The sequence below is a fragment of the Carassius carassius genome, chromosome 18 (assembly GCF_963082965.1).
Source record: "Carassius carassius chromosome 18, fCarCar2.1, whole genome shotgun sequence".
In the NCBI taxonomy this organism is placed as follows: Eukaryota; Metazoa; Chordata; class Actinopteri; order Cypriniformes; family Cyprinidae; genus Carassius; species Carassius carassius.
This window is the reverse complement of record NC_081772.1, coordinates 12,640,794-12,668,693: the sequence shown is the minus strand read 5'-3', so window position 1 is coordinate 12,668,693 and position 27,900 is coordinate 12,640,794. Positions and strand designations below refer to the sequence as shown.

The following is a 27,900-nucleotide window of genomic DNA, read 5'->3' as shown; positions in this document are numbered from 1 at the left end:
CTGCTGAAGATCCCTCGCCGCTGTGGTGAATCCGCGGTGCCATCGAGCTGGCGAGGAGGATGCCGCCATGGACGCTCGAGGCGGTGGGCTGGAGCGAGTTGCCGGGGACGGGCGAGCTCGCTGCCGACCGCCCACGATAGGGAGGTGTCGTGCCGTCCGCCGAGGGCCGTCCAGTGCCACCGCCAGGCACCGCGGAGGAGATCGCCCAGCTGGTGGAGGGCCGAGCAGCAGTGCGTCTGGGAACCGGAATTTTTTTATTTTTTTTTCTCTCTCCCCTCTCTCGTCTCTGTCGCTCCTCCTTCCATCTCCTTTTCTCTCGCCTCGTCTGTCCTACCCCCAGGTTCCCGTGAGCGGTCCCCCCCGGAGGGAGGAGGGGGGGGGGGGGGTAGAGCGCAGTCTCGTGGGTATGTGGCGAGTGGGGCGGGGCCGAGGGACGTGGGAACACGAGTGAGGCCGGCAGTGATTGGGCAAATCAGTGGCACCTGCGGCCCACCGCCGGTCTCGAGTCCCACGTAGGAGATGGAAGGATATAAAACTGGAGCGACGACAGTGAAGGACGAGAGAGGACCAGGCCTGGGCTTTTAGTTGTGTTTTGGTTTTTATTTGCGCGCACCAGTCGTCCGTGAGGGGCTGGTGCGCTGTTTTGTGTTTATTTTGTAATTAAAGTCTTTGTTTGATTGTCCGCCGGTTCCCGCCTCCTTCTTCCCGATGACTAGGAAGTCTTGTATCATTACAGTTAGTCTTTTTTAAAGATACGTTTCAGAGGCAAACAATCTTCTCCCAGTTCTCACTGTTTGAGCAACCATGAATGTTTCTTAATCTCACATTTCCAATATTTAGATATACAAGGCAAAAAAAAACTTTAATCAGTGTATATATATATGTGTATGTGTGTGTGTGTGTGTGTGTGTGTGTGTGTATATATTATGGATGGATGTATATATATTATGGATGGATGGATGGATACAGTACAGACCAAAAGTTTGGAAACATAACTATTTTTAATGTTTTTGAAAGAAGTTTCTTCTGCTCATCAAGCCTGCATTTATTTGATCAAAAATACAGAAAATATATTTAATATTGTGATTTATTATTACCATTTAAAATAATTGTTTTTAAATTTATTATATCATTTATTTCTGTGATGCAAAGCTGAGTTTTTAGGATCATATTCACATAATCCTTTAGAAATCATTCTAATATGATGATTTTGACGAGTGGGGCGGGGCCGAGAGATGTGGGAACAGAGCGAGGCCGGTGGAGTGACTGGAGATGAACGATACCTGTTCGTCCCACCGGTCTCGAGTCCCACGGAGGAGATGGAAGGATATAAAACTGGAGCGACGACAGTGAAGGACGAGAGAGGACCAGGCCTGGACTTTATTTTGTATTTGGTGCGTGTCAGTCATCCGTGAGGGGCTGACGTGCTGTTTTGTCTTTATTTTGATTATTAAAGCTTTCATTTTGATTGTCTGCCGGTTCCCGCCTCCTTCTTCCCAAAGATTATGGTGTTTTTATTGTTACAATGATTCATTATCAAAGTTGGAAACAGTTCTGCTGCTTAATATTTTTTCAGAACATGTGATACTTTTTTAGGATACTTTGATAAAAAGTAAAAAAAAAAAAAAAGCTATGTTTTTAAAATATAAATATTTTGTAATACAAAAAATATACACTACTGGTCAGTAATTTGGGGTAGTAATTTTTTTTAAATAAAATCAATACTTTCATTCAGCAAGGATGTGTTAAATTGATAAAAAGTGATAGTAAAGAAAATATATTATTAGAAATATTTTTTTTATTTTTAATAAATGCAGTTCTTTTTAACCTTTTATTCATCAAATATATTAGACAGCAGAACTGTTTCCAAAACTCATAATAAATCAGAATATTAGAATGATTTCTAAATGATCATGTGATAGACTGGATGTTACATGTGACACTGAAGGCTGGAGTAATGATGCTAAAAATTCAGCTTTGCATCACAGGAATAAATTATTTTTTATATATATTCAAATAGAAAACTATTATTTTAAGTTGTAATAATATTTCACAATATTACTGTTTTTTCTGTATTTTTGATCAAATAAATGCAGGCTTGATGACCAGAAGAAACTTCTTTCAAAAACATTAAAAATAGTAATGTTTCCAAACTTTTGGTCTGTACTGTATATATATATACACACACACACATACATACACACATATACATAAATACATATATAAGCACATTTTCTTATTTGAAAAATGTCTTTTTCTCTGTAATACCTATTTTTGTTCATTTTAAAAAGCACTGAGCAGCACTTTGCTGCATTATTTAATTTTGGTTTATGTTCTTTGAAGCATAATTTTTTTACCTTTTAACTTTCCAGTTTATTATTTATTAATTTTAATGGATTCTCTTCCGAATTATATTTTTTTTATTAATTTTTCATTTATTTTTTGTTCTCAAATGAATATTTTCAAATAAACCTTTACATTAATCATAAAATTGTCTTTTTCTCTTTATACTTGCAAAGCACTCTGAATTACGTTCATGTAAGAAATGCTCTCTATCTGTCTATATATATATATATATATATATAATTTTTTTTTGTTGCTGCAGTGCATACACAAATAGGCTGTGTTTTCACCCCACTGCAGTCCATCTGTTGCTCAGATGGGAACATACTTCACCCAGTGTCAAACTCATGAATTTTAAGTCAGACTCAGAGCATGAAACAGCAGCATCCTCTGAATACTCGATTCTGTCCCATTTCCCACATTGCTATCCACATCCTCTCTCATGAAGCATAATTTAGCTTAATTAAAAATCCATAAAAATAGTGACTGCAAGGTGCAACACAGCAAAAACAAAATGAGACTATCAGATCTTCGATGCAGCCACACTGTCTCTCTTTTCACCCCCATTTCCTTAAGGCATCACAGAGACCACTGGTGAAAGATAGTCCAAGACATGTAGTGAAGGTTACCACAACAAGCATGTAATTATTATAGGCAGTGTCAGAAACAAACTTTCTTTAAACCTGTTTTTCTCACATTCTTTAGCTTGAGGCAGGCGGACTTTCTTATCGTCTGGACGGTGTGATTTGCACACCTGTATAGCAAGCATTTCATCACAGTCATAGATGCAGGTGTGACATTGCTCAGGTAATAGCACATTCCACTTTCTTCTGAATTCACTGCAAATATGCTCGTTCTACTTGTGCATTAATAAAAAACAGCAAAAGAATGCACAAAACAGAGAATTTGCATTTTCAAATATTGCATTTCACACCACGTTAAAATAAGACATCTGGCTATTTCATTCAGCAAACTAGCAAGTTAGCTAACAAATAACACAATTAAATAAACACATTCACCAATCACAATGTGGATTAAAGATTAAAGTAAAACAGTTTGTCAGATTTACCCTGCTAAATTAAAGTCGATATTTGTTAATAAACTGGTGTTTGGTTCAGTGTAATCAATGTAAACCGCTAGTGGAGCTACTGCAGGATTTGTTGAGATATTGTGATGGCCTCACCCAGCTTGAGCATAAGGAAAAATCTTTTGAGTTGAAATGAAGTCCACTCAGTCATCCAATTTAATGGCTCTCTGTGGGGTGGAGACGGCTAAAATCCCTGCCCTTCTGTTCTGGGTTCAGACAGACTCAGGCTCCTCAGGCCTCATTGATTAAATCTGTAATTCTCTGCAAAAGCACTGCTAAGGTGAACTTAACCCTTTCATGCACTCTGATTAGTTATTTAAAGGTCATGTTGTTTAGGTTTAAATAACACCGTTACAATTAAATACTGAATTCACAGATTTGACAAAAAATGTGTGTGACAGTGTTCATGATGAGACTGAATTTAGACAAAAGAAAGCTGACAACGCAAAAGCGATTCCAAAACATCAGCAGTTTACCTAGATGAAACATTTGTTTGTTTACTGTCCTTTGTATAGTACACGATTTATTTTTCCTTCAGATTTACGTTAAATTTCTAACAAAGTTACATCATCTAAGGCTGATGGATACAACCTAATTGCTAGTGCACTATGTCAACTTAATTACCCTTTAAAACTCATTCAAAGTGTTATCGATAAATAAGTTACCTTTTTTGATGCACACAGTCTACAGTAAGAAAAAAAACCATGACACAATATGCTCCCAGTTGACAAGAGCAACATTACCGTAAGCCATTTCGTTGTGGTTATTAGAAACAGAGCAGAATTTCAAATGTCAGCAGGTCTTATCAAAGCAATTAATCACCGCCTTGAGAGAGTTACATGAAAAAGCTTTCTTCTCACTCATCACATCAGACTCACAAAACACTATAATGTGATGCCGGAAACTCTCATCACCTCCAATAACAACCAGCTGACAATAAACCCCCAGTCAATGCTATAATCATCGGGACCAGTGATTCAGACCGGTTCTTCCGCCTTTAAATACAGGACCAGTGCTTAAGTACAGCAGTTGTGGAAGCAGTTTAAAAAAAGGTGAGGCGCATTTGCTGCAGCCCTGTTTTGTGCTTTGGCTGGTGAAATGGTACAAGCACCCTCATTAGGGCTGTACTGTAACAAACCGGCATCCTCGGAGGGTGACCAGGAAAACTGACAGGCTCATTACCGCAAGCCTCCTTGAGTGTTGAGGTTTTGTTTAAGGAGAGATGACAGTTCTATTTACCCAGAGCACCTCCGCTTTACCTCCACTCTCAGACGCAGAGGAAGACACAGCTGATATTTCGTGTTTGAAGGTAGTCATTGCACTAAGCTGCTGTTAATATGGAACCCTGAAATAGTGGGATAAGCCTTTTGGATTGTTTGTCAATCATCTATACACATGCTTATTGACTTGCAGGGAGCTGTGGACCATCTTTCAACCAATGTATTCGAACCATCATAAATCTGATGCCGAATTTGCAATTTTGTCCACAATTTATGAATTTGGATACGCAACAAAGATGCTGCTGCCCTGTTGCAGAAGTCTTTTAATGATCTTCTCATTAGCATTAAGTAAAATAGGTCAAGTACAAGCTGATAAAAAGCATACTTTGACCATGATTAGACTAAAACTGTCAAATGAATACATGTAAAATGTTAAATATATTTCCTCAACATTAAGTGGATCATTAATCATTTAAAAACAGAAAGCTGGATGATTATGCCCACCATCATCCTGTACAAACTAACAAGTATAGGCTTACTCCAACAATACAGCACACTCACATCTGACAGCAGAGAAAGAAAGTGGAGTCAGATCTGTAGGGGGATGTACATTCTGTTGCTAAAGGCATTTAGGATCATTAATCTTCAACCGAGATAGGAGACACGCTTAAAAGACATTAAATGCATACAAAAATAATAATAATTAAAAAAAACTATCTGAAAAACAGACTAGTGTTTTTTCAACAAATAATTTTTATTTATAAATTTTATGCTCAATTTAGTATGCAGCAGGCATGGCAAATGTGCATTTAACTCATGTTATTGCAATTTATGGCGCTTTTCCATTACCAGTACCAGCTCGACTCGACTCGGCTCGCTTTTCGCTCCATTTTCCATTGCAGATAGTACCTCCACAATAGTACCTGGTTGTCATAGCGACGCTGCAGGAAACTGCCGTGACGTAATCTTCTACGCGACACACACCCGCTACCCACACACACAGGACAATGGAGGAAATCGAGTGCATGTTGTTTTTGATCCTCGGGATGTGGCTGTTTCTCACAGCAAGAAGACAAACGTTGTTTCAGGAGAGGCTGAGGGCAGCAAAACGAAACACTGCTGAAAAAACTATCTGGATATTATTGCTGGCGTGTGTAATGATGACGCAGTGAATAGTGACGATTCTCTCTGACCAATCAGCAGTCTGCTGTGTTTTCACGTCACATTATAGTATCGCCTCAGCTCGCTTGGAACCTCGCCGGAGGTGGTACGAAAAAAAGTACGTGGAAGCCGGTACAGGTACAACTTTTACACAGTGGAAAACCAAACAGAGCCGAGTCGAGGCGAGCTGGTACTGTGTAGTGGAAAAGCGCCATTATAGTCTTGTTAAATTTCATTTGCTGTGTTAATTTTGGCTTAGGGCCAGGTAACATTTGTAATTGACTTAAAATGAGACAAAGTAGGAAATGGTCACTTGTCCTATTGATGTACTGCAATTAGATTGTATTTGATTGCATTTCATTTTGGTAAACTAATAGATGCTGTCTAATTGATGCATGTAAATGCAACTGGCTCTTTTATTGCATTGCTTAGTTTTGTTTTTAACATTTTAATTTTGTTTTATTTATTTTTTACATTAAACAAAATATCAAAAAAGCCCATTGCATATGCCATTTTGAGCGTTGCAATTTATTCTTATACAAGACACAGTGAATATTTAGTATAGTGACACAAACTAAACTTTTTAGTAGCTTATTTTATTTATTCAGTGTAAATTTTAAGCGTTGAAATTTCAGATTTGTTTATTCATTCATGAAATCTTACTGGTCTTGTGCCAGAAAAAAAAACATCTGTAATTTAATTATAAATTCATCATTAGTCATAGGTTTACAAATGTAATGACTCCAAAAAGGGCCATCATGATGGAGATCGATTGTAGTTTGGGAAAAATACCCCCCCCCCCCAACACCGACATATGCATTAGCAATTATATTTCTGCAGTTTAGATTTGAGTGTCTTAAAATTGTTTCCATGCAGCAAAAAAAAATAAAAAAATATTATTATTACACTCCCAGAAAAGATAAGCACCACAGCAGCAACAATGTTTAAAGCATAAAACTGTGTGAGTTTGAGTGCGTGTGTGTGTGTGTGTGTGTACTGTATGTGTGAGAGAGAGAGAGTATTTGGAGTGTAGATGAACGATAGCAAGACAAGTGAAAGAGAAAGACAGAAAAATAATGTTTGTGCATCAGTGTGACAAAAATTGAGAGCAATGGAAGGAGAATGAATTTGTGAACGCATGTGCGTAGGAGAAAAAAAAAAGAGACTGAAGAGAGGAATAGAGAAAGATGCAGTGGACAGCTGAAATTCTGCAGAAAAAGTGAAAATGTGAACAGACTTGTCATTTATTTCAGTATGATGGGCTAATGAACAGTGCCTGTCATTTGAGATGTATTGTACTGTGTCCAGGTCTTAGCATAGCCCACAGACGGAGGAGAGGTAAGATCTATAAAAATCTATACTTATCTCTTGTGGGCAGAGCATTTGCTCAGTCTTGCTTTGTTTTTTTTTAAAGGTGCATGAGGCATATGCCTTGCGTTCACGCTGAAAACTGGAAGCATATGGACATGGTGCAGACAGACCTCATGTGATTTGATGTCCCCAGTTCAGAGCAGAAGCTCACCCTGGGCTCGCCCCACTTTGTTTACATGTACAGTAGCTAAAGCAATAAAAAATGTGTCATGCACACAATTATGGACAGAAAAAAGCACCGAAGCATTTATCAGAATATCTGTTGTGCAGAATTAAAGAAAGTTTGGAATGACATGGGGGAAGTAAATTATGACAGAATTTTAATTTTGGGTTGAACTATCACTTGAACACATTTAAATTCAACAAATTTATTTCTGTTCTGCGTGATTTTTGCAAACTCTCTGGCACTGTTGAGTCTTATTTCTGTTTTTTGCATTTGCGACATCATTTACATTTATTAAATTAGCAGATATTTTTACCTTATGTCGTTCCAAACCTTTATGACTTTATGTTATTCTCAAAGAAAAGACCTTTTGAACAAGCCTTAAAAAAACAAGTATTTTTCCCCATACAATGAATTGTCTAGTATGAATTATTTTGGACCCCACTTTCATTATACTACAAAAACATAATTTGTGTTCCACAGATCAAAAGAAAGCCATACAGGTTCAGAAAAATATAAATGACATGACAGATTTATTTTGTTGAGTGAACTATTAATGCAAATACCAGCAGATGACATTATCAGTGGGGAATACATCTTAAACATACAGTTCATATTTTCAGACAACTACAATCATAGACTAAATAAAATTACTACTTTCGTGTCACAAAACAAATAAACACACAGAAATCCAAAGGCGGTTCTCATGCCTGCACATTTTCCTCTGTCTCCCTTAGGCTTTCTTCACAATGGACAATGGACTCTGCAAAAGCATCTTAATGAGCTCTTAAACTGTCCCACAGCTGTCTTCATCAACCATTCATGCACATACACGCACAACTTTACAGAGCTGCGCCCTTCAATGCCAGCCTCTAATCCTGCCATCCCACACTTCAATTATTTATCCATCACCCAGCCTAGCTTTCTGGCACTTTCTCTGTGATTATGGCACTTGTCTCTGTGGCGTGACTATGTGAGACAGTGCAGTATAGCAGCGCTTTTCCCTTGTTGAATCGACCTGGATTAAATCCACCATTACACAAGGAGCTCAAATAGGTTTGATTTCAGAAGACCCCTTGGAAGACTACATGAGAATAATGTAAACTGAGGTTAGGTTTCTGCCTTTTCCTGTATTAAACAGGAAGGTCGCAGGTGAGGGTAGGCGGCTGGCATTCAGAAAGTCAACAAGGTGCAGGCTGTGACTTAGTGTGGATGGTTAAAATGCCGAAGTCAAGGGTTTCATTACTGCTATGCTAATCCTTCAATGCAACGTTGAGCTAAATGCTGTCAGATAGTCTAGCCTTTAGTAAACACATCAAATGTCACTATCAGTGCTCTTCACCTAATTCCCCCGTTCTCTTTTCTGCTCCCTATCTCACCTTTTCTTCTATATTTGAAAGAAACAGCAGCCCACCGGGACTCGTTTGCATTTCATCAACTCAAACAGCAACTGGCCTTATCGTTGTCTGCCATTTGAAACACTTAAAAGGGCGTGTGATGACAAGGGAGAGATATTCATAATCAAGGGTACTGCATTCTGAATCGCTGAGGCTTTGAGTCTCCGTTAAATAAGATGAACGTTTTGCTTGTGGCCAATACACTGACTGCAGCAAAACATCAATATATCTACATGACTTACGAAAACAAATATTCACTGTGTCAATCAGCCACAAAAAAAGACCCATAATCCTCTGTCATTCCTCACTAGAGGTTACAGGATGTAGTATCACAGGCCTAATTTAAAGCTGTTCCTTAAAGGCTCATCCACAAGAACCGAGAGCAGAGGTCTTTGACCTTATGACATTAAGTGCCATTTATAAACTGTACCATATCACCTTCTGAAAAAAAAAATATATATATATATATATAATAATAATAATAATAATAATAATAAATATATATATATATACACACACACACACACACGTATATTGCTGGACGTTGTGTTTACCAGCATTCGCCACATTATGAATAATTCATTTAAATTTCTGCTTCATTGTTTACTATTTTCTGCATTATTTGCTCTGGTAACTTGGAGTGAATCTTAATGATGAATTGCTTGCAGTAGCATCTCCTTATTTACAATGTATTTTTTTTCTAAGAGCAAACAGAAAAAAAAAAGACCACCGCCATGTGGGACCCACTAGTTTATTTGCATGGCAGTTTCTTATCCATCAGATTTATCTCAAGAGTGGCATCCATATACTGCTCATAACAAAAAAGCTACATGAGAATCAGAATGGATTACTGTTGTACTTTGCCAAACAAATGTGAGGAAATCTGGCATTGCTAAGATAAACAGATTTAATATTAATCTTTCTCACTCTTGAGTCAAACAGGTGCGAAGGGGGTGGTGGGGGGGGGGGGGGTCATTACATATGATCACAAGCGGACTTACTATTGAGAACGAAGAACGTCAACTCTGCTAATCCAGTCGATAAATACTTTGGCAGCCCACATATTCAGCAGCATTTAGTTCAAAGGACCACTAATCTCTACAACGGTAACTTAATAGGAAGCTAAGAACAAATTTTAAATTGAAGTGTAACAAGTTCAATCACATGATGTGAAAAGAGTTTTCATGAGTGGAAATATAAAGTTCTCAGGAGATTGCACTCAAAGACCCGCCGCCCTCAACTTTTTTAATGGTAAGTAAGCTAGTGTGCTAATACTTTGTATTGCATATTTTAATTGCTATGTGGTAGCTATGTACTGCTTTATTATCATTGCATTGTTGATGAATTGAATTGCTGATTAATTGCAACTCATGTTTAGTGTTAATACACATGTATTTTTAACACTTTTTTTCCCCCACATCCATTGCTATGGTTATTACTTATTACAATTTCAAGAGTAAGTCTTTCATTTACGGACGTCACTCCTGAAACTTTGTAGCATGTATATAGCTTCTGGTTTCTTAGCTGCATGAAAAACAAAACTTTAATTGATATTCTGAATGGATTATATATAGTATAGAAAGAGTGCTCCCTTTATAATCATTAAAAAACTGGCACCAATCTTAGTTAATCACAATCTCAAAAAGTTACTTTATAATCAATGAAGCTTTCTACACTGCACTGTGAATTTCTTATTTTATATCACATGTACAGTACACTTTGTTTGTTTTAATGAGAGGACTTACAAGCGTACACAAAAAAACTGGCAATTTGAGAGGCGAGTGAATTCTAACTTAAACACCTCGCATTGGTCATTGCATTCATTAGGTCAACAGACATTATGTCTGTGATTGGCCACATTGTTCAATGCAGCAAAAACGTACTGTAAATAGAAACCTTTGAACAAATACGCACCAGAGCATTTGCCGAATATGTTTCACCCAATGACTTATTATTGCAGACTCAACAGAGGTGCTTATGCATGGTTTATGAAGTGTAGGCATAAAGTATTTTTTTCTTTTTTTCTGTAGTTAATATATTTATCTGAATTATTGTAGGTTAAACTATCTTGTTTTGGTGATCTACTTTAATATAGAATCGATCCATTTAAGTTTTTTTTGCCCGTTTCTGAGATCATAAAAATTGTGCTCCTTATTGTAGATTTTCTGGCGATGGCCCTTCCCCACATATGTACCTAAGGATGATGATGCCTGACCAACCGAAAAGAACTGAGAGAAGAAATGATTGAGGTACTTTTACTTGTGCATAAAACTCCTACAAACAGACAAGAAATGTGGGAAGTTTTAGAAGATTAAGAAACAGAACTAGTAAAAGAAAAAAAGGCAGAGGAAGAGAAATCTAGAAAGAAAGGATTTGCAAAATGCAGTGCTGGAGCTCAATCCCTTAGGACAGTGGCTTCCTCCTGGTAACTTTGAGGAGCAGCAGTGTTAGTCTGGGTAAAGTTCACATTTATTAATCATGGTCTCATGAATGGCACCTGCTGGCTCTATTGACCTGACCAACCTCTTGAGCCAAAGCCATGGAAGGATCTTAAATTACAACAATCAATAGCAAGGAATCCTCTTCAATTTCCAATAACAGTTTAGTCACATGAAAAATGTTAAGCATGAAGAAAATTTTAGAGGATTCTATTTGTTTTTGTAACAAGCCCATAAAAGAACAATGTAATTCAAGAACATTTGCACCATCTTGCACCAAACATTTATACTACATCACACATTTGGCATCTGTACAACAATACGTTTTAAGAAATTTTCCACAGACACAGTGAGACAATAAAACATTTGCAGAAACTTGTATGAACTCACATCCAATTCTTTGGGGTGTCCCCTTACTTTTACTTGGGGCTCTAAACGTTGGCAACCACCTAGTAACACTCTAATGAACAACAAGAATAGCTGTACTGAACAGTTTATGTTACTGTGAATTTTTGAAAAAGACTCCGCACATACCTACTCGACTCAAATATCTGCAGAGATGTGATGTTTGGAGAGATTCATTGTGTAACCTTTGAGAAAACATGTGGGCTATCTTTTTAGACAATAAACAATTAATTACATGAAGAACCAGGTGCTCTTTTGAAGAGGTGCATAGTAAGTAAAGTTGTATTGTTTTATTGTTCCAAAGAGCCTTCGATACAAATCTTTACACCTAATGCATGAGGCCTGGCTCATAACACAAGAAGTGGTCTGTGCGCACCCATTGTATGAATAGGTCTTTATGCCATTTTCATAGAATGGCTGCCTTTGAAATGGCCACTTTCATTATGCTCATGAAAAATACCTTGGAAAGTAGGGCTCTGGTTCTTTTTAACTGCAAATTATATGATTGTTTCAGCATACAATAAGCTGCATACAGCCATATGCTAATGTAGCCAAATAGCGGCTGGTCCAAACAAAACCGCATACTGCAACAATATTAGCATCTGTTCTTCTTATTAGGAGCATAAACACCACAACAACTGAAGTTGCTGATACCAATCTCATTGTGATATTAAAGGGATAATCAAATATGAAAATTCTTGAAATCTTGAAATTGTCTCTAATTCCCTTATGTTGCTCCAAACTTGTATGCATTACTTTTTTTCTGCGGAACACAAAAAATATATGTTTTGAAGAATGTTGGTACAGTCTTGATTCCCATTAAGTTCAGCTGTATGGAAGTCAATGGGAAATGGAACTGTTTAGTTACCAACATTTTCAAAATATTTTCTTTTATGTTCCACAGAACAAAGCAGATACAGGCTTGGAATGACATGAGGGTGAGTGAATAATGAAAGAATTTAAAATTTTCGGTGAACTATCCCTTTATTTTTAGAAGCTATTAGGTCACAAAGGTTGTTGTCTTTTAATATGATTCAGTAATTGATTTACTATAAATATTCAAATGAGAAATTAAAAATGAATGCAGCTCGTCCATACCAGCCGATCTGCATAAATTGTCAAACACATTTAGGATGCTTGCTCCACCCCTCCTCCTGAATATCCTTCATATTGAAGCTTTCTGCTGGGATACATCAGATCAATAATTAAATAACTCTTTTTGTGTTTAAACAACCAATAAAAGGATGAGAAAAACATTGCCAGCACTACCATGGCCCTGATATATAGCCATCATAGGGATGGAGGCAGGAGCTTACACATCCAAAAAAGTACGGATGAAACATGAGACCTTCCTCTGACCTCAAATGAAACTGTATAATTGCTTACTCGAGAGTTTAATCCAGTTCAGCGACCCCCTTGAATTCTCCTCAAAAAATACAAGGGAACATTTGAAAGCAGATCCAAATCCCTGCCACTTCCCCCAAAGTCCTTACAACAAATTTTGTACAAATTCAGCATTCTGTTTCAATACCAAACTCATGCATGTGCTTGCTAGTGCCAAAAGCCAGGTAGGAGCCTTAAGCTGGAGGCAGCATCTGAGGATAAAGAGGGAAACATGAATTGATTGTGTAGAGCACCAAACAAGATTAGCAGATTTGGCATTTTATTTTATGTGCAGTGGCGAAATGCTGTTCATCTGAAGAATGACGAACTGTCATAAAATAATTAGTTAAGTGTAGAAAATAAGAAATCGGCCAAAGAAATACATGCCCGAATAAATTCAACAGAGCTTGAAAGAAATAATTAACCGAGCTGTCAGAATTCACACAAACACACAAAGCTAAACCTGCTTACATACACATGTAAAAACACAAGAAAAAAAGCAATATTGGGGCACGTGTCCTTTCTGTCTGCTTGTGTGAAGTGGAAATGAGGAGCACATCAAGCTACTGCTGTTTTATAATAAGTCGTCTCACTTCATCTATCAACTACAGCACAAGAACGCTCTTCTTCAGCATATCCACACCCTTCGTTTATCATTACCCTCACTTCATTTTCATACCAAATCAAATATGGAGAAATACATTGCTCACTAAGAATTGTGAAAAATGTCTATGCCAAAAATTTCCACTGTAGCACAGACTAAGGATGATAGTAATTAATTACAGCTGAATATGATATTATAATAGGCTCCACTGATATAATTAGCTTCAAAAGCCTCCAAAGTATATTTCTGCCCACCTGGTTCATCCTTTATACCTGCAATTAAAAAAAGACCATTTGTGAAAGATTTGCTTTGTTACCTCTTGATTAGATCTAGCAACGTTCAGCATGTTTTTGTCTCTAAACAGGACACAGAAATGGAAAACCACATGCAAATTTGAAGTGGTGGTCGTCTAATTTGCTAACACGATGGTTGCAGGTTTAATCCAAAAGAGGTCTGACCCAGTAAATTGAGTTGCTGAAATTCCAGCACTGTTCTGTGACCACTGGGCTCTTAAACTGGACACTAAACTCCAGATTGCTCCAAGGACAGACTCTTGTACAATCCAATTAATCACTCTAATTAATAAAAGTGTCTGCTAAATGAAAAAAAAAAAAGTCTGTTTAAATGTCTTTTGGATTGTAAAATTTGCCTATTCATGGCAAATTCATTTATATAAATAAACTTTTTGCTTTATAATATAATAGCTAACTTAGTTTTTTTTTTTTTTTAAGTGAAGTGAACAGTGGACTATAATACTGACAGTTAACGTGTCAAAATGCACTGTGATAAAATGCACTTAGTTCAGACAGTCACACAGGTCATATCTCTGGCTACCTGCAAATCAACGGCTCAGTTCCCTTAAAACTAAATGAATAAAGCTTCAGCAGTTCCCTAGTCAGCTATGTTTTCCTGAGATGATCGGCCAGGAAAATTGCCTGAGCCTTTTTTAGCTGTAAACATGAAAGTGAGACATAAATCGTGTACAATATTTGTTGGTTGTCTTCTGCTGGAAAACTGCACTTGATAGAGATGCCCCAGTATGCCAGACCCCAATAATCTCTGGCTAAGTTATCCATTCGCAATAGGTTGTGTGTTCTGGTTATGATATGTTACTATCACTTATATATATATATATATATATATATATATATATATATATATATATATATATATATATATATATATTGTATACATATAAAACTTATTTCATTTTGCACATGCCAGAGATGGAAGAATAGCATGGGAAAAGACACATTATTGACTCATTGACGACTTTCAACTGGGCTTATGTTGGAAGAACAGCTTCCCATTCTAATTGCTGTTTTGGGGGAAACTGGCAGATAGGTTTCTGCAGAGGCGGGCAAACAATTCCACGTATCTCACTATATGAAGCTGCACTTGGAACTGCTATAAGAAACAACATCCAAAGGATATTACATTTATATAATACAATAAAGCCTTGAAGGTTGCCAGGGAAGTCAAATGCACAGAATAACTCTGCTGCCCCAACAGAGTTGTTGATAAGCATATCAGATTCTCACTTAGTTCTGTACATATTTGAAAGGGTCAGTGGGTGTCAGGGAAACAGACTAACCTTGAGGCATTTTGTCTCATTATATTTCCTTAGAAACAAATAATAGCTTTCTTACAGTCATTCCCCATGCAGGGGGAAGAATGTCTTTTTCAAGCTGTAAGAACACAGCATGTGTTCACGCACCATAACAGAAAACACAGAGGTTGCTATCAGTTTGAGAAAGGCTGACTGAGTTGCATATTGGGAAGAAAAATGTCTCCACAAGCCACTGAATACTCTCTTCCATAGTATCACCCTCTTTCTCTGCATCTCTGGCACATGGTAATGATGTTCGCCCTGTGGGGATTTGCATGCTCTCTTAATGGGTAAATTCTTCAAAGTCAGTCCTGTTTCACTGCACATCCAGGTTAATAGTGTCTGTTTACACATGCACACGCTATCCTTTCTTGTTTCTCCTCCCAAAGCAGAACAATACTGAGATGAGGTGCGCACCTAGACAACAACCACCTCAACAGTGTGGAATAGACCAGTCAACCAATGCTGTACACCTCTTAAAAATAAACTTTCCAAAACAGGGTTCCCCAAAGAACCTTTCAGTGCACAGTTCTTTAAAGAACATTTCAATAATGTAAATAAGCTTTTCTGAAATTAAAAGGTTCCAGATGTGTTAAAGGTTTTTCATGGAACCATAAAGAACCTTTATTTTTAAGAGTGTGGGTCAGAGCGAGAAAGAGGCAGACAGTATACACATTTTCCAGGAGAGACTTGACTGGGCATTTGACTGGGTTTCTACACAGAAGTTTGACACTCACTGTGACCTCATGCTCATGTCCTAGGGACACTGGGCATTTCTTCCATTGTTCTAGATCATATTGTTGCATGTTGTCTTACTGCAGTGGCAGATGTTTTTACTTGTTTATACTTAAAACAGATGTAATAAGACTTAATACACTCATGTTGAGGATGCATTCTCAGAAAACAAGTCTTAATATCTTATGCATTGCTGCTCTTCAAATAAATTTGCAATATTTTAAATGGAAAATGAATCTCATTAAGAATATGATTTCTTGCAGTGTAGTAATATCAGTTGTGTACTTCATAGCTGCATGGACTTTACACAATTAACATTTTATCAAGGTATTCAACTAAATGTCCTCAAAGATTGATTATTATAAAAATTCTTTGCGTCTAATCGGCTTAATCTAAAAGGTACACTCTCCACAAAAAAAAGTTTCTCTAACAATTTGGCAATTGAATCTCACTACAGTTGGGCTCAATATCTTTGCGCCAGCTTGAGCTGCTTATCTCCACTCAGATAGAAGCTAATCATTTGGCATCAAATATGCTTCACTTGGTTTTCCAATAAAAGACTTGCTTGTGGGTGGTCCATAGCTAACTGGTCAAGCAAAAAAAGATGGCACAAAGCAAATAAGTATAATTTCTATAGAAAAACTCAAGTGAAGAGAGAAAATTGGTTACCATCAAGCTAGTATCGGTTTGTGACTTTTCTATATGCTTCCTAGCAGACACTTTTACAAAGATTAGGCAACTTCACTTTACTCACAGTGACCATAAGGGTCAGGAAAGAAATGAAATATTCTATACACAAAGAAACTGAATAAATATCAAGAGATGATAATGCACCAGCAAACAGACAAATAAACTCATTGAAATTCTAATCCAGTACAGAACAATGTTCGTGACTCTGTGTGTCTGCCCTGCCCTCATTGTTTATACATTTGCTGACCAAATTCCTTTTGCTTTCAAGCAGTAACTTGTTGAAAAGACTTTAACAATTGCAAATAATATAAAATGCAAATATAAAATTAAGGCAATGCAGCAGTACCTTCCTGTAAGCAATCATGTTGGGGGAGTCCTCATCTGGGTCGGCCACGCCCACTGCACCTTGGTCCTGAGAGGCCTGGGCCATGCTTGGTCTCTTGAGCTCTCTTTCTGTCTCTGTGGGGAAAAGACAGAACAGAAAAGAGATCAGTCAAGCAGAAAAGATTCAATTGTGCCACGCAGGCAATGAATTGATTATCTACAGTTGTTGGTGTGAAAGGGTGAATGAGATTTGAAAGCACGGGGGAGTATTTTCAATAACACATCCTGAATTTCACTATGTTCCTCAAAACACTGTCAAAGACTTTGAAAAAGCATGGACTAAATTATGATGCTTTTTTCCCATTTTTAAACTTCACTATCAAGTTCATATTCACTAATTCACTATGGTGTGAGAAAACATCTGAACATTTATAAGAACTGAAAAAGAATATAGGCTACTATAAGGTGATTCATGTGAACCGCCGTTATAGAATATAGAACTTCACATTTATAAGGTGCATCCCAACTTTTGTACATGAATTATTCAAAGTATTTTTTATTTTATTTGTTTTAGTAGGCCATTCAAATGAAAGTAGTGTGTTCACGCTGCAAATTTCAACAACAAAATCTGTACTTTACCTGGATAATGCACTTATTTCAGTCAAAGGAAGAGTCTAACATTTCTTTGACAAAATTAAGCTCATACACTAGATAGTTAAATATCCTACATAGTGCATGTCACTTGGCTTACAACTATAACCTCCATTCTTTCATCCATCTCCTTTTGTGAACAAACAAACAAATAATTGGAGCAGCATTTGAGTGAGTAAATTAGGACTTTTGTGGACATCTAAAAAGCTACTTTCTATGATTAAAATTTTTATGTGCAACAAAAAGGTAGCAAGTATACAGAGAAAATGTCTAGAAAGAAAAGGTTAAATCAGTTTAATCTTCCTCAGTTTAATGTTTGGAGAAAGCGCGGGTGAGATCTCGCGATTCGCGCCTTTTCTAACAGACATAAACTGACAGGTATTATAGTTAACGTTACTTGAATGACCAAAAAAAACCTTGGCTCTGGATTAATTAAATTGTACCTTGCAAATCTATTTGGTTATGGCCACCTTTAATTAGTTACCTTAAATCTGTAAGTTGTTATGCACGCCGAGGGTTTCAGCTTTCGATTTATCGACCTTTCATAATTGGAGTCAGCAGAGAAGACAATGGATCAGTTTTCAGTTTCACACAATGGAGAAGGTATGTTGACATACACATCTTTCTCTATAGACAACAAATGTGTTCCTCTCTAAAGCAATAATACAGCAATAAATAGCCTTTAATTATAAGAACATCGACCAAAACTGTTATTTAGTATACAATTAATGAATTAAAACGTCTTAACTGGAACAACAAAGAGGATTTTGAGTCTTAACACTATTTTATAACATTATGTTTTACATTACATAATCAAATATAAAACACTCCGAATACACGCATACTATAGCCTATTTTATTTAAAAAAAAACCAAACGGCGCTAGAACCATTCCTAAACATTACGATTAAACTATTTAAATATTTGTATTTTAAGGAGTCTTGCAGCGGACCCAACCATCTCTGTATCTTAAAAACAGCGTCTTTGTTACTACAAAAAGAAAAAAGAAAAAAAAAAGCTCTGGCTGCACTTCACTTCGCTGTATGCTGTCACTGCTGTGTGTTGTGTGTCACCTGCACGGGTGCGCTAGAAAAGACAGAAAACACTCAAGTGTATGCTCTCGGTCTCCTCAAACCATCTGTGGACTTAATTTCAGTAACCCTGAATCGTTTATGCTCTTCCACGCTGGCCACATGAGGAGCGCGCGCTCACCACAGCGGTTTGTGATGCATTGCAGCGACACTGCAATGCAAATATATGGAGCTATTTATAAAAGCCAAACAGCTGCTTTCAGAGGGCAATACCCAAAGGAACACCAGTCCCAATTCACAGAGCGATGCCGAATATAGACAGCAGAACAGCCCTGTCTCTGAGAGACACGCGCCAGCCTCAATACAAGCTCGCTCGTTCGCTCTCTCAGCGCGCGCGAGGCGACAAGATGATTCACTTCAAACTCACCAGCACTTCGGGAGACACTTGACTCCAGCGCTGGACATGACAATTGATCATTCACCGCCAACGAACACTGGAACAAGTTTACAGTGACACACAGTCACACATGATGACTGGAAGAGCGCGTTACCTTAAGTACCGCCTCGTCCACTCCTCGGAGCTCGATTTCCCCTCCTCAGCAACCCGAAAAGAGCAAGTTCATGATCTAACTGGCTTGAAAAGACTGTGGTGATGATGATGGGGTGTTGGTGGGGGGAAGATGATGAAGAGACTCCAAAGATCTGTGCAACTGTGGAAGGCAGTGGGTTCCTTCCACTCTTTCTGTCTCCTGTGCGCACTGGATCCCAGCGTGGGTGGTCGCTGTGTGGAGTGGAGTGCTCAGGTACAGTGTGAGGATCCTGGCATGTGTGCAACTGAGTGTGAGTGAGAGTGTGTATCAGAGGCAGGGAGGGAGAATAAAAGAGGGTGGGGGTTTGGGGGTGGAGTGTCTCCCTCTGTAGTTCCTGGCAAGCAATTTTAAAACGTATTTGTTTATTAAGAGAAAACGGTGTTGCTGGCATACCAATTAGAATTTCTGTCATGTGATTACAAACATTTTATAAAGTAATTAACCTCTAATCTCTGTTTTTTTTCTCACTAGGACTTCTTGCTATATTAAAATTAATTTAAAAAAAACTTAGGGTTAATTAAATTAGGGTTTAAGAAAAAAATTATGAACTGCTGGATCCAATAAAAATGATCTGTAATACAAAAGAAAACGCAAAAGAGAAAGAATACAACACATACCTGTGAGATGCTGCCTGAAAAAGTGTTTATGATATAAAATTTAATTATATAAAATTTGCACATTGCAAAATAGGTATTTAATAACACTGCATGGATACGAAATGGATTTGATCAATTCAGATAATGGGTAGAAATGTGCACTGCAAGTACACACAGTTAATTCATACACAACAGAATGTCACACATCTGGACCACAGAGACCTCACAGAGAACACAGCGTTTCGTTTGTCTCCTGTTCTTGAAGAAGCCTGCAGGTCCACTCATGCAATCTGCTGCTTCATTTGTCTCCAGCATCCCCTCTTCTGTCCTATACATATTCACACACTCTCACACCCAAAGCCCCCTTGTCTTTTTCCCCACTGGCTTTTAATTGGCCTTCTGGCACAACTGAGATTAAACCTACCCACAGGAAATCCTTATGGAGTTCTGGGAGTTGTTTTTTACTTTTTGTTACTTTTTCTTCAACTTCTGATAAAAGATGATGCAATAAGTAGTAATTTATAGAAAGATAAAGTGCTACTTGCAACTTCACAGATTAAGTTACCAGTACACATATCTGAAACAACTGATATTTGAACATCTGTCTGTGTGTGTGTTCTAGCAAGGGTGTTTGTTATCAACCCTTGACCATATAGTAAGTACTCTACTATGTAGAGAACAGTCATGAAAGGACTATTTATCAGTAATAGAAAGTGTCCTTTATCACATGCTCTAAGCAGCCCCTTCCTGAGCCCTAGGTGTTAACACAGCTCCTACACTATTTTTGTGGCTCTCTGTCCTGCATTGTTTTATTCAGGCTGTATAAATATGGCACCACTGAGTACAGCTTTACTTACACAAGTACACAAAAGTATATCATTTGAGGATAAACTTACCCCATGCTGTGATTCAAAATACGGATGCTCCAAATAGGCATTAGTACATGCTCAAATGCTTGCTTCTCTGAAATCAATACCATCAAAAGCCATTAGGGAGGAATAATTGTTCATCATGTCCGAATCACAAATGTATTCAGCCAACCACTCACTCAAAGAGGCATGTGTACACACACATATACAGTCATAATGGACATTGGCGCATAGCGGCATCAGCGCAAATGGTCATTATCAGAAACCCACCCACTCCAGGCTAGATTAATTATTTAGACTAGTGAGAGATGCAAGAAATGCACAGAGGTGTTTCCCTATCTCCAGGAGTCTAATTGCATTGCGCGCACACACACACACACAATCATCTCACTAAATTAGCTGTTTTCGATTTCATATAGAAAAGAAATAATCTTCCACTGAGCTGCAGGATGAATATGTTGCAAGTGCAAGTGTTTTCTCCTTGCTTGCACTGAATAAGAGAGATTTCTGTATTGAAAGTAATGCTCCAATATACAGTATATTTGGTAACATGTCACAAGAGTGTTACATTTGCTGTGCATTTATGTTCTTTCTTTCTTACCAGAGACCTGCAGGAAAAGGGCACGCTGAGTAAGTGCCAATTATTAGAGCAGGAAGCTTAGAATACAAGTCAAGTGTTAAAGTCTGACTGTGCCTAAAGCAATAAAGAGCTGTCTAGTATTAGTCTAAAATGAAACCCAACAAAATATGTGACCAAAATGATCAAAGAAGGTTGTCTAAAAACTGCAATACATTAACAATAAACAAAAATGGTTTTAAACATTAAGGAAGTAGGAAGAGATGGGGTGTATTTTTATGGCATTGGTTCTTTATCTAATTTCTATCCTGGTTCTTTTCTGTGATTAGTGCAAATAGTGGAGAGCTCAGTCTACTGACATCTGCACAGGATTCTGACAGCATTTACAACAGTCAGCTCTCCTGGGAAGAGCTCTAAGCCCTTTGCTCCCACTACTTGTTCTATAACATGTTTATTTCAAGTGCACTAAAAATTCCCTATTGGATTCTTCATCCCAAGCAGAGGACACTCCACTTCAGTCTGGGTCTGTGCTCTCAAGTCTTCTACATGTCCATTTTCAATAGTCTGAGGCAGATAACACCACCATTGACATTTGCTCGCTGATATATCAGAAATGTCTTCTACCACATGCATGAAAATCCAGCAAGGTTATTTGACTTTCCTAGCGTGTGCAGTAAAAGCTGCACAGACTTCTGGCCAGAATAGGCCATTGCAGGTAAGAGATGCCCTTTACATTCTTTTCCATTTCGGGTTAACATGAGCATTTCCACAAAGACAAGATTTTCACAGCATATAAAAGGGAATCCTGCAAATCCAGCTATATCACTGGATGCTACTGCTACGTTGACATTAGATGGGATTTAGCGGCCACAGTCATGGGAGGGTTAACTTCACAATCAGAGTCAGATCAGCAGGACGACATGAGGAGCCATTGGAAATCCAGCCCTGCTCCTCAACAGGCTTTGCTGATTACTTACTGCAAGGTGCAATTATCCTCACCATTACCATAGCAAAAATCAGCCTCTCCCACAAAAGCACAACACTGATGGAGAAAAAGACATAAAACAAGGACACAGATCAAAGTAATAATAATAAACACAAGGAGACTTGGAATAACATTCAACTATGGCATTTAAATTAATTTATTAGCTCAGAAAGCAATGGCAGATTACACCTCAGAGCAGGCGGCAAGCACGAGCCATTTGTTTTGACCAGTTCATGAATAATTACAGCACCGCAAATCAAGTTTTTTATTATTATTTATTTATGAAACCTTAATACTGTAATCACTGGAAAGTCTCTTTTTAAACCTCTACACTTTACAAAGAAGATGAACAGTATATGTAAACAGTACTTTTTGTTTGTAATTGTAATGCTCCTTTTTAAAATGTGCACATCATTAAAAACGCAATTCTTTAAAGTTTAGATGGAGAATATATGGAGTAACGTCTAACAACACAATATAAAAGAGATCAAGGAAGGGAAAACAATCCCAGCCTGGTCTCTCTCAAAAGTGACTGCATACGTAAGAACAACAAACAACATCAAGAGCCATATGCTTATGCATTTCCATAAATCAATAGATTTCTACAAAACTGAAAAAAAAGTGTGCAAAGAAATTTAAATTAAGGAAGCGAAGAACAAAATTAGAAGAGAAAAGAGATAAAGAATTAATAAAAAAAATAATCACATTCATTAATATTTACCTTGAACAAAGCCATTTATGCGTTTAAAAAAAAATGAGGGGAGAGATATGAGAGTGAATAGCAGTGGTGTTTTCTGCAGTCAGGGAGTTTGATGCTCTTGTTTCACCTTCCTGACTAATGAAACAAAATCTGGAATGGATACTAATAAACTCGTCGTTCTCCATGTTGTGCAGGTCATCCCTGTTTACAGGGATTTTTTTACCGAGGCAAAATGTTTGGCAAATTTTAGTGTCATTCTCTGCTGGCATCAGGAGGCACTTTCTGAGACACTTCGAGTGATTCCTAAAACAGAACCAATAATGACTGCTCACTTTTCACAAACTCAAATCATAGTTACCTCCGGATCCATTGTGCACATCTTCTTCATAATACTTAAAGTATCCAGAAATTGATTCCATCTTCATTATACTGAGAAACCAGCTAGCATTTCCTGAACAGTATAAACAGGCCCTGCAAACCAGAACATGGAGATCTATACAATATACATTACTTGGGTCAGTGATATAAGTAGGGCGGGATTTTTTATCTTTAATGACTGACCTTTTTGCTCTGGGAATGCCACTATGTTCATACGAGGGAGTGAGGAACTGACAACAAGAGGAAAGTGCTATAACCGGGTGTGAGATTACAGGGAAGTTGTTCAATATTATTGGTTCCAGACAGTGAACCAGGCTCTTGACTAAGCCGTCCCTCTGGTTCTGCGCTTACTGTGCAATGACGGCCCCAGCACCAGAGAAATGACTCTGTGTGAGTGCATTCTTTCTGAGGCTAGTTCCTGTGAGCAGCCCATTGCATTTTTCATGAGAACTCATGTCTCCTGTAATGAGTTCACATACATCTTTGAAACCGCTCCTAGTTTTTTTTTCTCTTTCCTTTTTTCCCCTTTTCTCAGAAAACCTCTCATCCCTGATATTGAATCCAATATCTGTGTATCTGCTTATATACCATTATCTCTTGATTGAATGGAAGGTTTCCATCAATATGGGTGTGTATAGGCAACGTAGAAAAACAAACTGGAATAGATTAGAGCTGAAGTCAAGTGAGACGATCACTTATTACCACTAGATGGCACTAAAGCAACACAATAGCAGACTAGGGCACCATAACTCGCACAACAAAAAAATACTGCAGCTCAGGCAAAACTCTACTAGAAATAAAAATAATACCAAAAAATAAGTCCAAATGAAGTGACATCTTCTGAATTAAACACTATTCACAGATGTCCACACGCATAGAGAATCATAATTGATTACTCATACCATAAACAGAATAAATAACCGAACTGTTCCCAAAATAAAACTTGTCCTTAAATTCCAGACTTGTAGGATCATCAGCGTTCGTACCGTAGACTTGAGATGTACTTGAGAGGAATCGAGGCAGGATATTGCCAAAGTCATTATATTTGCAAGTTCAGTCTTCAGGACAAGGATTTAGACAGACTCCATGCTATTGCTTAAATTGATGTTGAGATGAAACATCACAACACAAATTTTGACTTCATTATGAGCAAATCACTTCATGCCGCCTCAGAAAAATGGTGTTCCTTCACTTAAAACACAAATAGTATCTGAAGAGCAGGGTGGCACATGAAGTTTGTAGATTGGTTTCGCCAGAACATTGCGAACAGGCTTTCTATAGTTGAGGACAAAAGCAAACTCCAAAACCACAATGGTGCCGTGAAATGTTACGACGTGGTGCTGGATGCTGAAATATGGTCATGTAGCAGAGAACTCTGAGGCAGGGGGTCTTCATGGGGCAGGTCTATAGCACGATCCAAATGACTGGAACCGAATGTCAGGTTGTCACGGCTAAGTGGGGCACGGGAGGGACAAAAGTGGAACAGCCTGGAAGGCAGAGGCTGGCATCACAGTCAGTTACTAGAAACTCCTGTGGGCATTTCTAATGATGTCCCGGGGGATCTAGAGTGGAGAAGTAATCACAGAAATGGGCTAAATGTTTGTATTTTTTCCCTATCTTGAATTTGATCCATGTCAGAATTGGTCATTATCACCACAGATGTGTTAATAGTTTGTAAAGGAATGCTAATGTGAACATCTAATTATGTTGAATTGTGAATGGACAATTCTCTATCCGTTCTCAATTGTGAGTATAAGTCTCTTCCATGGCTGTCTGGTCCTCGAGAAGTCTATTGATCTTGGCTCAGTTCAGATCGATGGTGTTAAAGACCCACTCCGTGAACTTCTTGAGCTTGGCAGCGGAGCTTTGAGACTCTTCTTGCAGCCTCTGATTGTCCTCCCAAAGCCTCTTAATTTGTGCCTGCAGTTTCAATTTCTCTTCCCTTTCCTGAAGGACAAGAAAAACAGGGTGAGAGAAGGATAAAGTTGAGGGCGAATACACTCGCTTTAAAATTTCGGCAGAGCCTAGAGTTACTAGGGTTGTAAAAGTCAAAGAGGTTGTTCTGAATATTTTACAAGTTCTCCTCACTTTCTTTAAGTCCTCCTGCAACATCTTCACCAGAGCTTCCAGCTGAGAAACCTTGCCACTGTAGCTTGAAGGCCCCTCACTAACAGAAGAACCAAAGTTAGGACAAAACGGATGGCGTGCAAAGAAACCACATTCACAAAAATTAAAAATAACACATTTGATGGTGGATGTACCTGGGGGAGAGTCTGGTGTGGGGCACTGGCTGCAGCTCTACATGCTGAGGACTGAGTGAAGTCTCTCCTCTCTGACTGACGTCTTGAGAACTAAACATAAACCCTCGCTGCACTGAGAGGGGAATGAAAAAGAAGTGTGATGGAGTTGAGAGAGAGATGATGACGTGATGACAAGCAGAGCATTAATTTAACTGTGAAGACAGCATTAGGCATATGATAAAGCAGCACCTCGAGCTTAGCACAGATGATTTCACATCTGTCGATCAGTGAAAGTCCTCAGGGGACATTCCCATTTATATAACAGCAGTTCACTCATTATTCTAAATCCTTACATTTCAGCAAATCATGACATGACAAAATGGATCAATCCTTAACCTAAGCCGATCTGTTATTAAATTGCCTTAAAACACTTTTCACACTCTCATTAGGGCAGTCGCGGCCTAATGGTTAGAGAGTCAGAACTGTAACCTAGAGTTTGTGGGTTTGAGTGTCAATACCAGCAGTATATAGTGGTGGTAATGACAGTCACGGCAAGTTTTTCATCTTTGGAATAAAATGGTCTACACTTTTATTTTGCTAAAGCTAATTTTATGAATCATTACTTACATACTGTAGTGTAGCTTAAACAATCAATCGCTGCCATATGAAAGTGCCCTTACACTATTAATAAAAAAAAAAAAACTGAATGACAGGTGAAAAAAAAAAGATGGACAGGTGGATTGTGCAAAGCTGTGACAAAGCTGAGGAGGAGAGAGAAAGAGAAGAGAAACGTGCTCACTGCGCTGTGGTCTTCTCTCACCCTCGAAAGCATTGGCAACATCTACGAGGTGAGTCCAGTCCAGGCCGCTGTCTGTGTCTGTGTCCGGGAGGGGCATGAGACCCAGTTCAGGAGGAGGGGGCCTCTGTCGCTCGTGCAGGTCTGCTAGAGAGGTGTCAGACGCTGAGAGGTCACCTAACACATAGCCAATGAGAAACCATGAGGTTCTGTGTGCGTGTGTATGTGTGTGATTTGTGTGCTTTTGCCCAGTTAGAGCTTGTGGAGTGTGGATCTTACACAACACGAAGGGCAAATCTAGAGGAAAACTATCAACTTTTAACGGAACTACACTGCAGTACTAATAACTTGCAGTACTGAGTGAAAAAGTACAAATCTTTCCAGACAATAAAACATTTAGCTGAATTTTAGCTTTGAAGTTTGTTTGTTTGTCTCATTTTTTCCACAAGAATTTGTTTGAGATCAAATAATAATTGATAGAGCCCCTGCAGTCATATCTCGGCCCCCCTGTTAAAGACTCCAGGCTTAATAGATTTGTTCTATGATATTTTGCAATTTCAGGACATCTCTATAGAATGTGCTAGCCTGTAACAGCACTCTGAGCCTATTGTGATGGGTATTCTCACCATGCATCTTGATGCCCATTTTGTAGGAAGGTCTGCGCAGTGGGGCGCCACGGGTGGTTGGGGAACGTGGAAGGGTAGAGCAGCTGAAGAGCACCTCGTTGGCCAGAGCCTGCTCCAGGATTGAATCTCCTAGAGACGGCAGCCGTTGACCCCGGTATATACTCTCATCTGACAGTGTGCGGTGCAGAGAACGCCTGCCTGAGCTCACTGGACCTGAGGAGGACTTCAGGGAAGAGAAGGGAAGGGATATATGGTTGATGATCTATTTCCATTCACAGCAAGATCAATAACCATAAAGATAACTATTCTCTTTATTCTGAGTGTGTGCTGTAGTTTTGTCATCTGTTGCTAAACAAATGTTTATTGTTCATTGGCTAGGAAAAAAAAGTTCCTCTGTGTCTTTATCATTATAGTTGTGTATTGAAGTCTGCTAATCTTTTAAAATGAGAACAATTATATTGCAATTTTGATTAATCATTCATCCCTAATACCAGATGTAAACAGGTCCATTGATGCAATTGGCCAACCTTATTCAAAAATGGAGCACACTGGCTTAGTATTATAGTTCTCTCAGTGGACAGACCTTGTCCTTGTGCTGCTTGGATGGGGGACTTTCTGGCGACACAAGTTTCTTCAGATCTTCTTCCACTGTGGACTTGCACATGGCTTGAGGAGAGTGCAGATCCCTAAGAGAGGGCCTGGACTGAGAAGACCCGGGGTCTGTCCCCTCACCCTGTGGTCTTCTGAAGAAAAAAATATAATAATTAAAACATAAGATCCTTGATTGTTATATTTATGGCAACAATTTCCATAATTACAGGACCACTATGCACAGAATTCATTTCACTGTTATTACTCTTCTTCTCCAGAAGGTGTCAGTCACGTATTGGTAACAAACAATAAATACAAGAGCCGAGGAAAAGCTTTATATT

At 38.3% G+C, this 27,900-nt stretch overlaps 2 protein-coding genes across 5 annotated transcripts in view; both read right to left on the bottom strand.

Moving 5' to 3' along the window:
- The window catches only part of LOC132092416 (regulator of G-protein signaling 6-like), a 62,567-nt gene extending 43,123 nt beyond the window's left edge, over nucleotides 1-19,444 (bottom strand). The window contains exons 1-2 of the mRNA XM_059498642.1: nucleotides 19,163-19,444; nucleotides 16,953-17,065 (exon numbers count right to left, since the gene is read on the bottom strand). Of these exons, the coding sequence (XP_059354625.1) occupies nucleotides 16,953-17,036 (84 nt within the window). The 5' untranslated portion in view covers nucleotides 17,037-17,065; nucleotides 19,163-19,444. The remainder of the gene's footprint in view (nucleotides 1-16,952; nucleotides 17,066-19,162) is intronic.
- Nucleotides 19,445-22,980: 3,536 nt separating this feature from the next.
- Nucleotides 22,981-27,900, bottom strand: part of LOC132092414 (signal-induced proliferation-associated 1-like protein 1) — an 88,576-nt gene continuing 83,656 nt past the window's right edge. Inside the window, exons 16-21 of one of the 4 annotated variants that reach the window (XM_059498641.1) lie at nucleotides 27,552-27,711; nucleotides 26,969-27,191; nucleotides 26,367-26,486; nucleotides 25,568-25,679; nucleotides 25,395-25,473; nucleotides 22,981-25,253 (exon numbers count right to left, since the gene is read on the bottom strand). In XM_059498641.1, the coding sequence (XP_059354624.1) occupies nucleotides 25,110-25,253; nucleotides 25,395-25,473; nucleotides 25,568-25,679; nucleotides 26,367-26,486; nucleotides 26,969-27,191; nucleotides 27,552-27,711 (838 nt within the window). In that variant the 3' untranslated portion in view covers nucleotides 22,981-25,109. Of the gene's footprint in view, nucleotides 25,254-25,394; nucleotides 25,474-25,567; nucleotides 25,680-26,345; nucleotides 26,520-26,968; nucleotides 27,192-27,551; nucleotides 27,712-27,900 lie in introns of all 4 variants that reach the window. The other 3 variants (XM_059498640.1, XM_059498638.1, XM_059498639.1) reach the window with 3 other exon arrangements.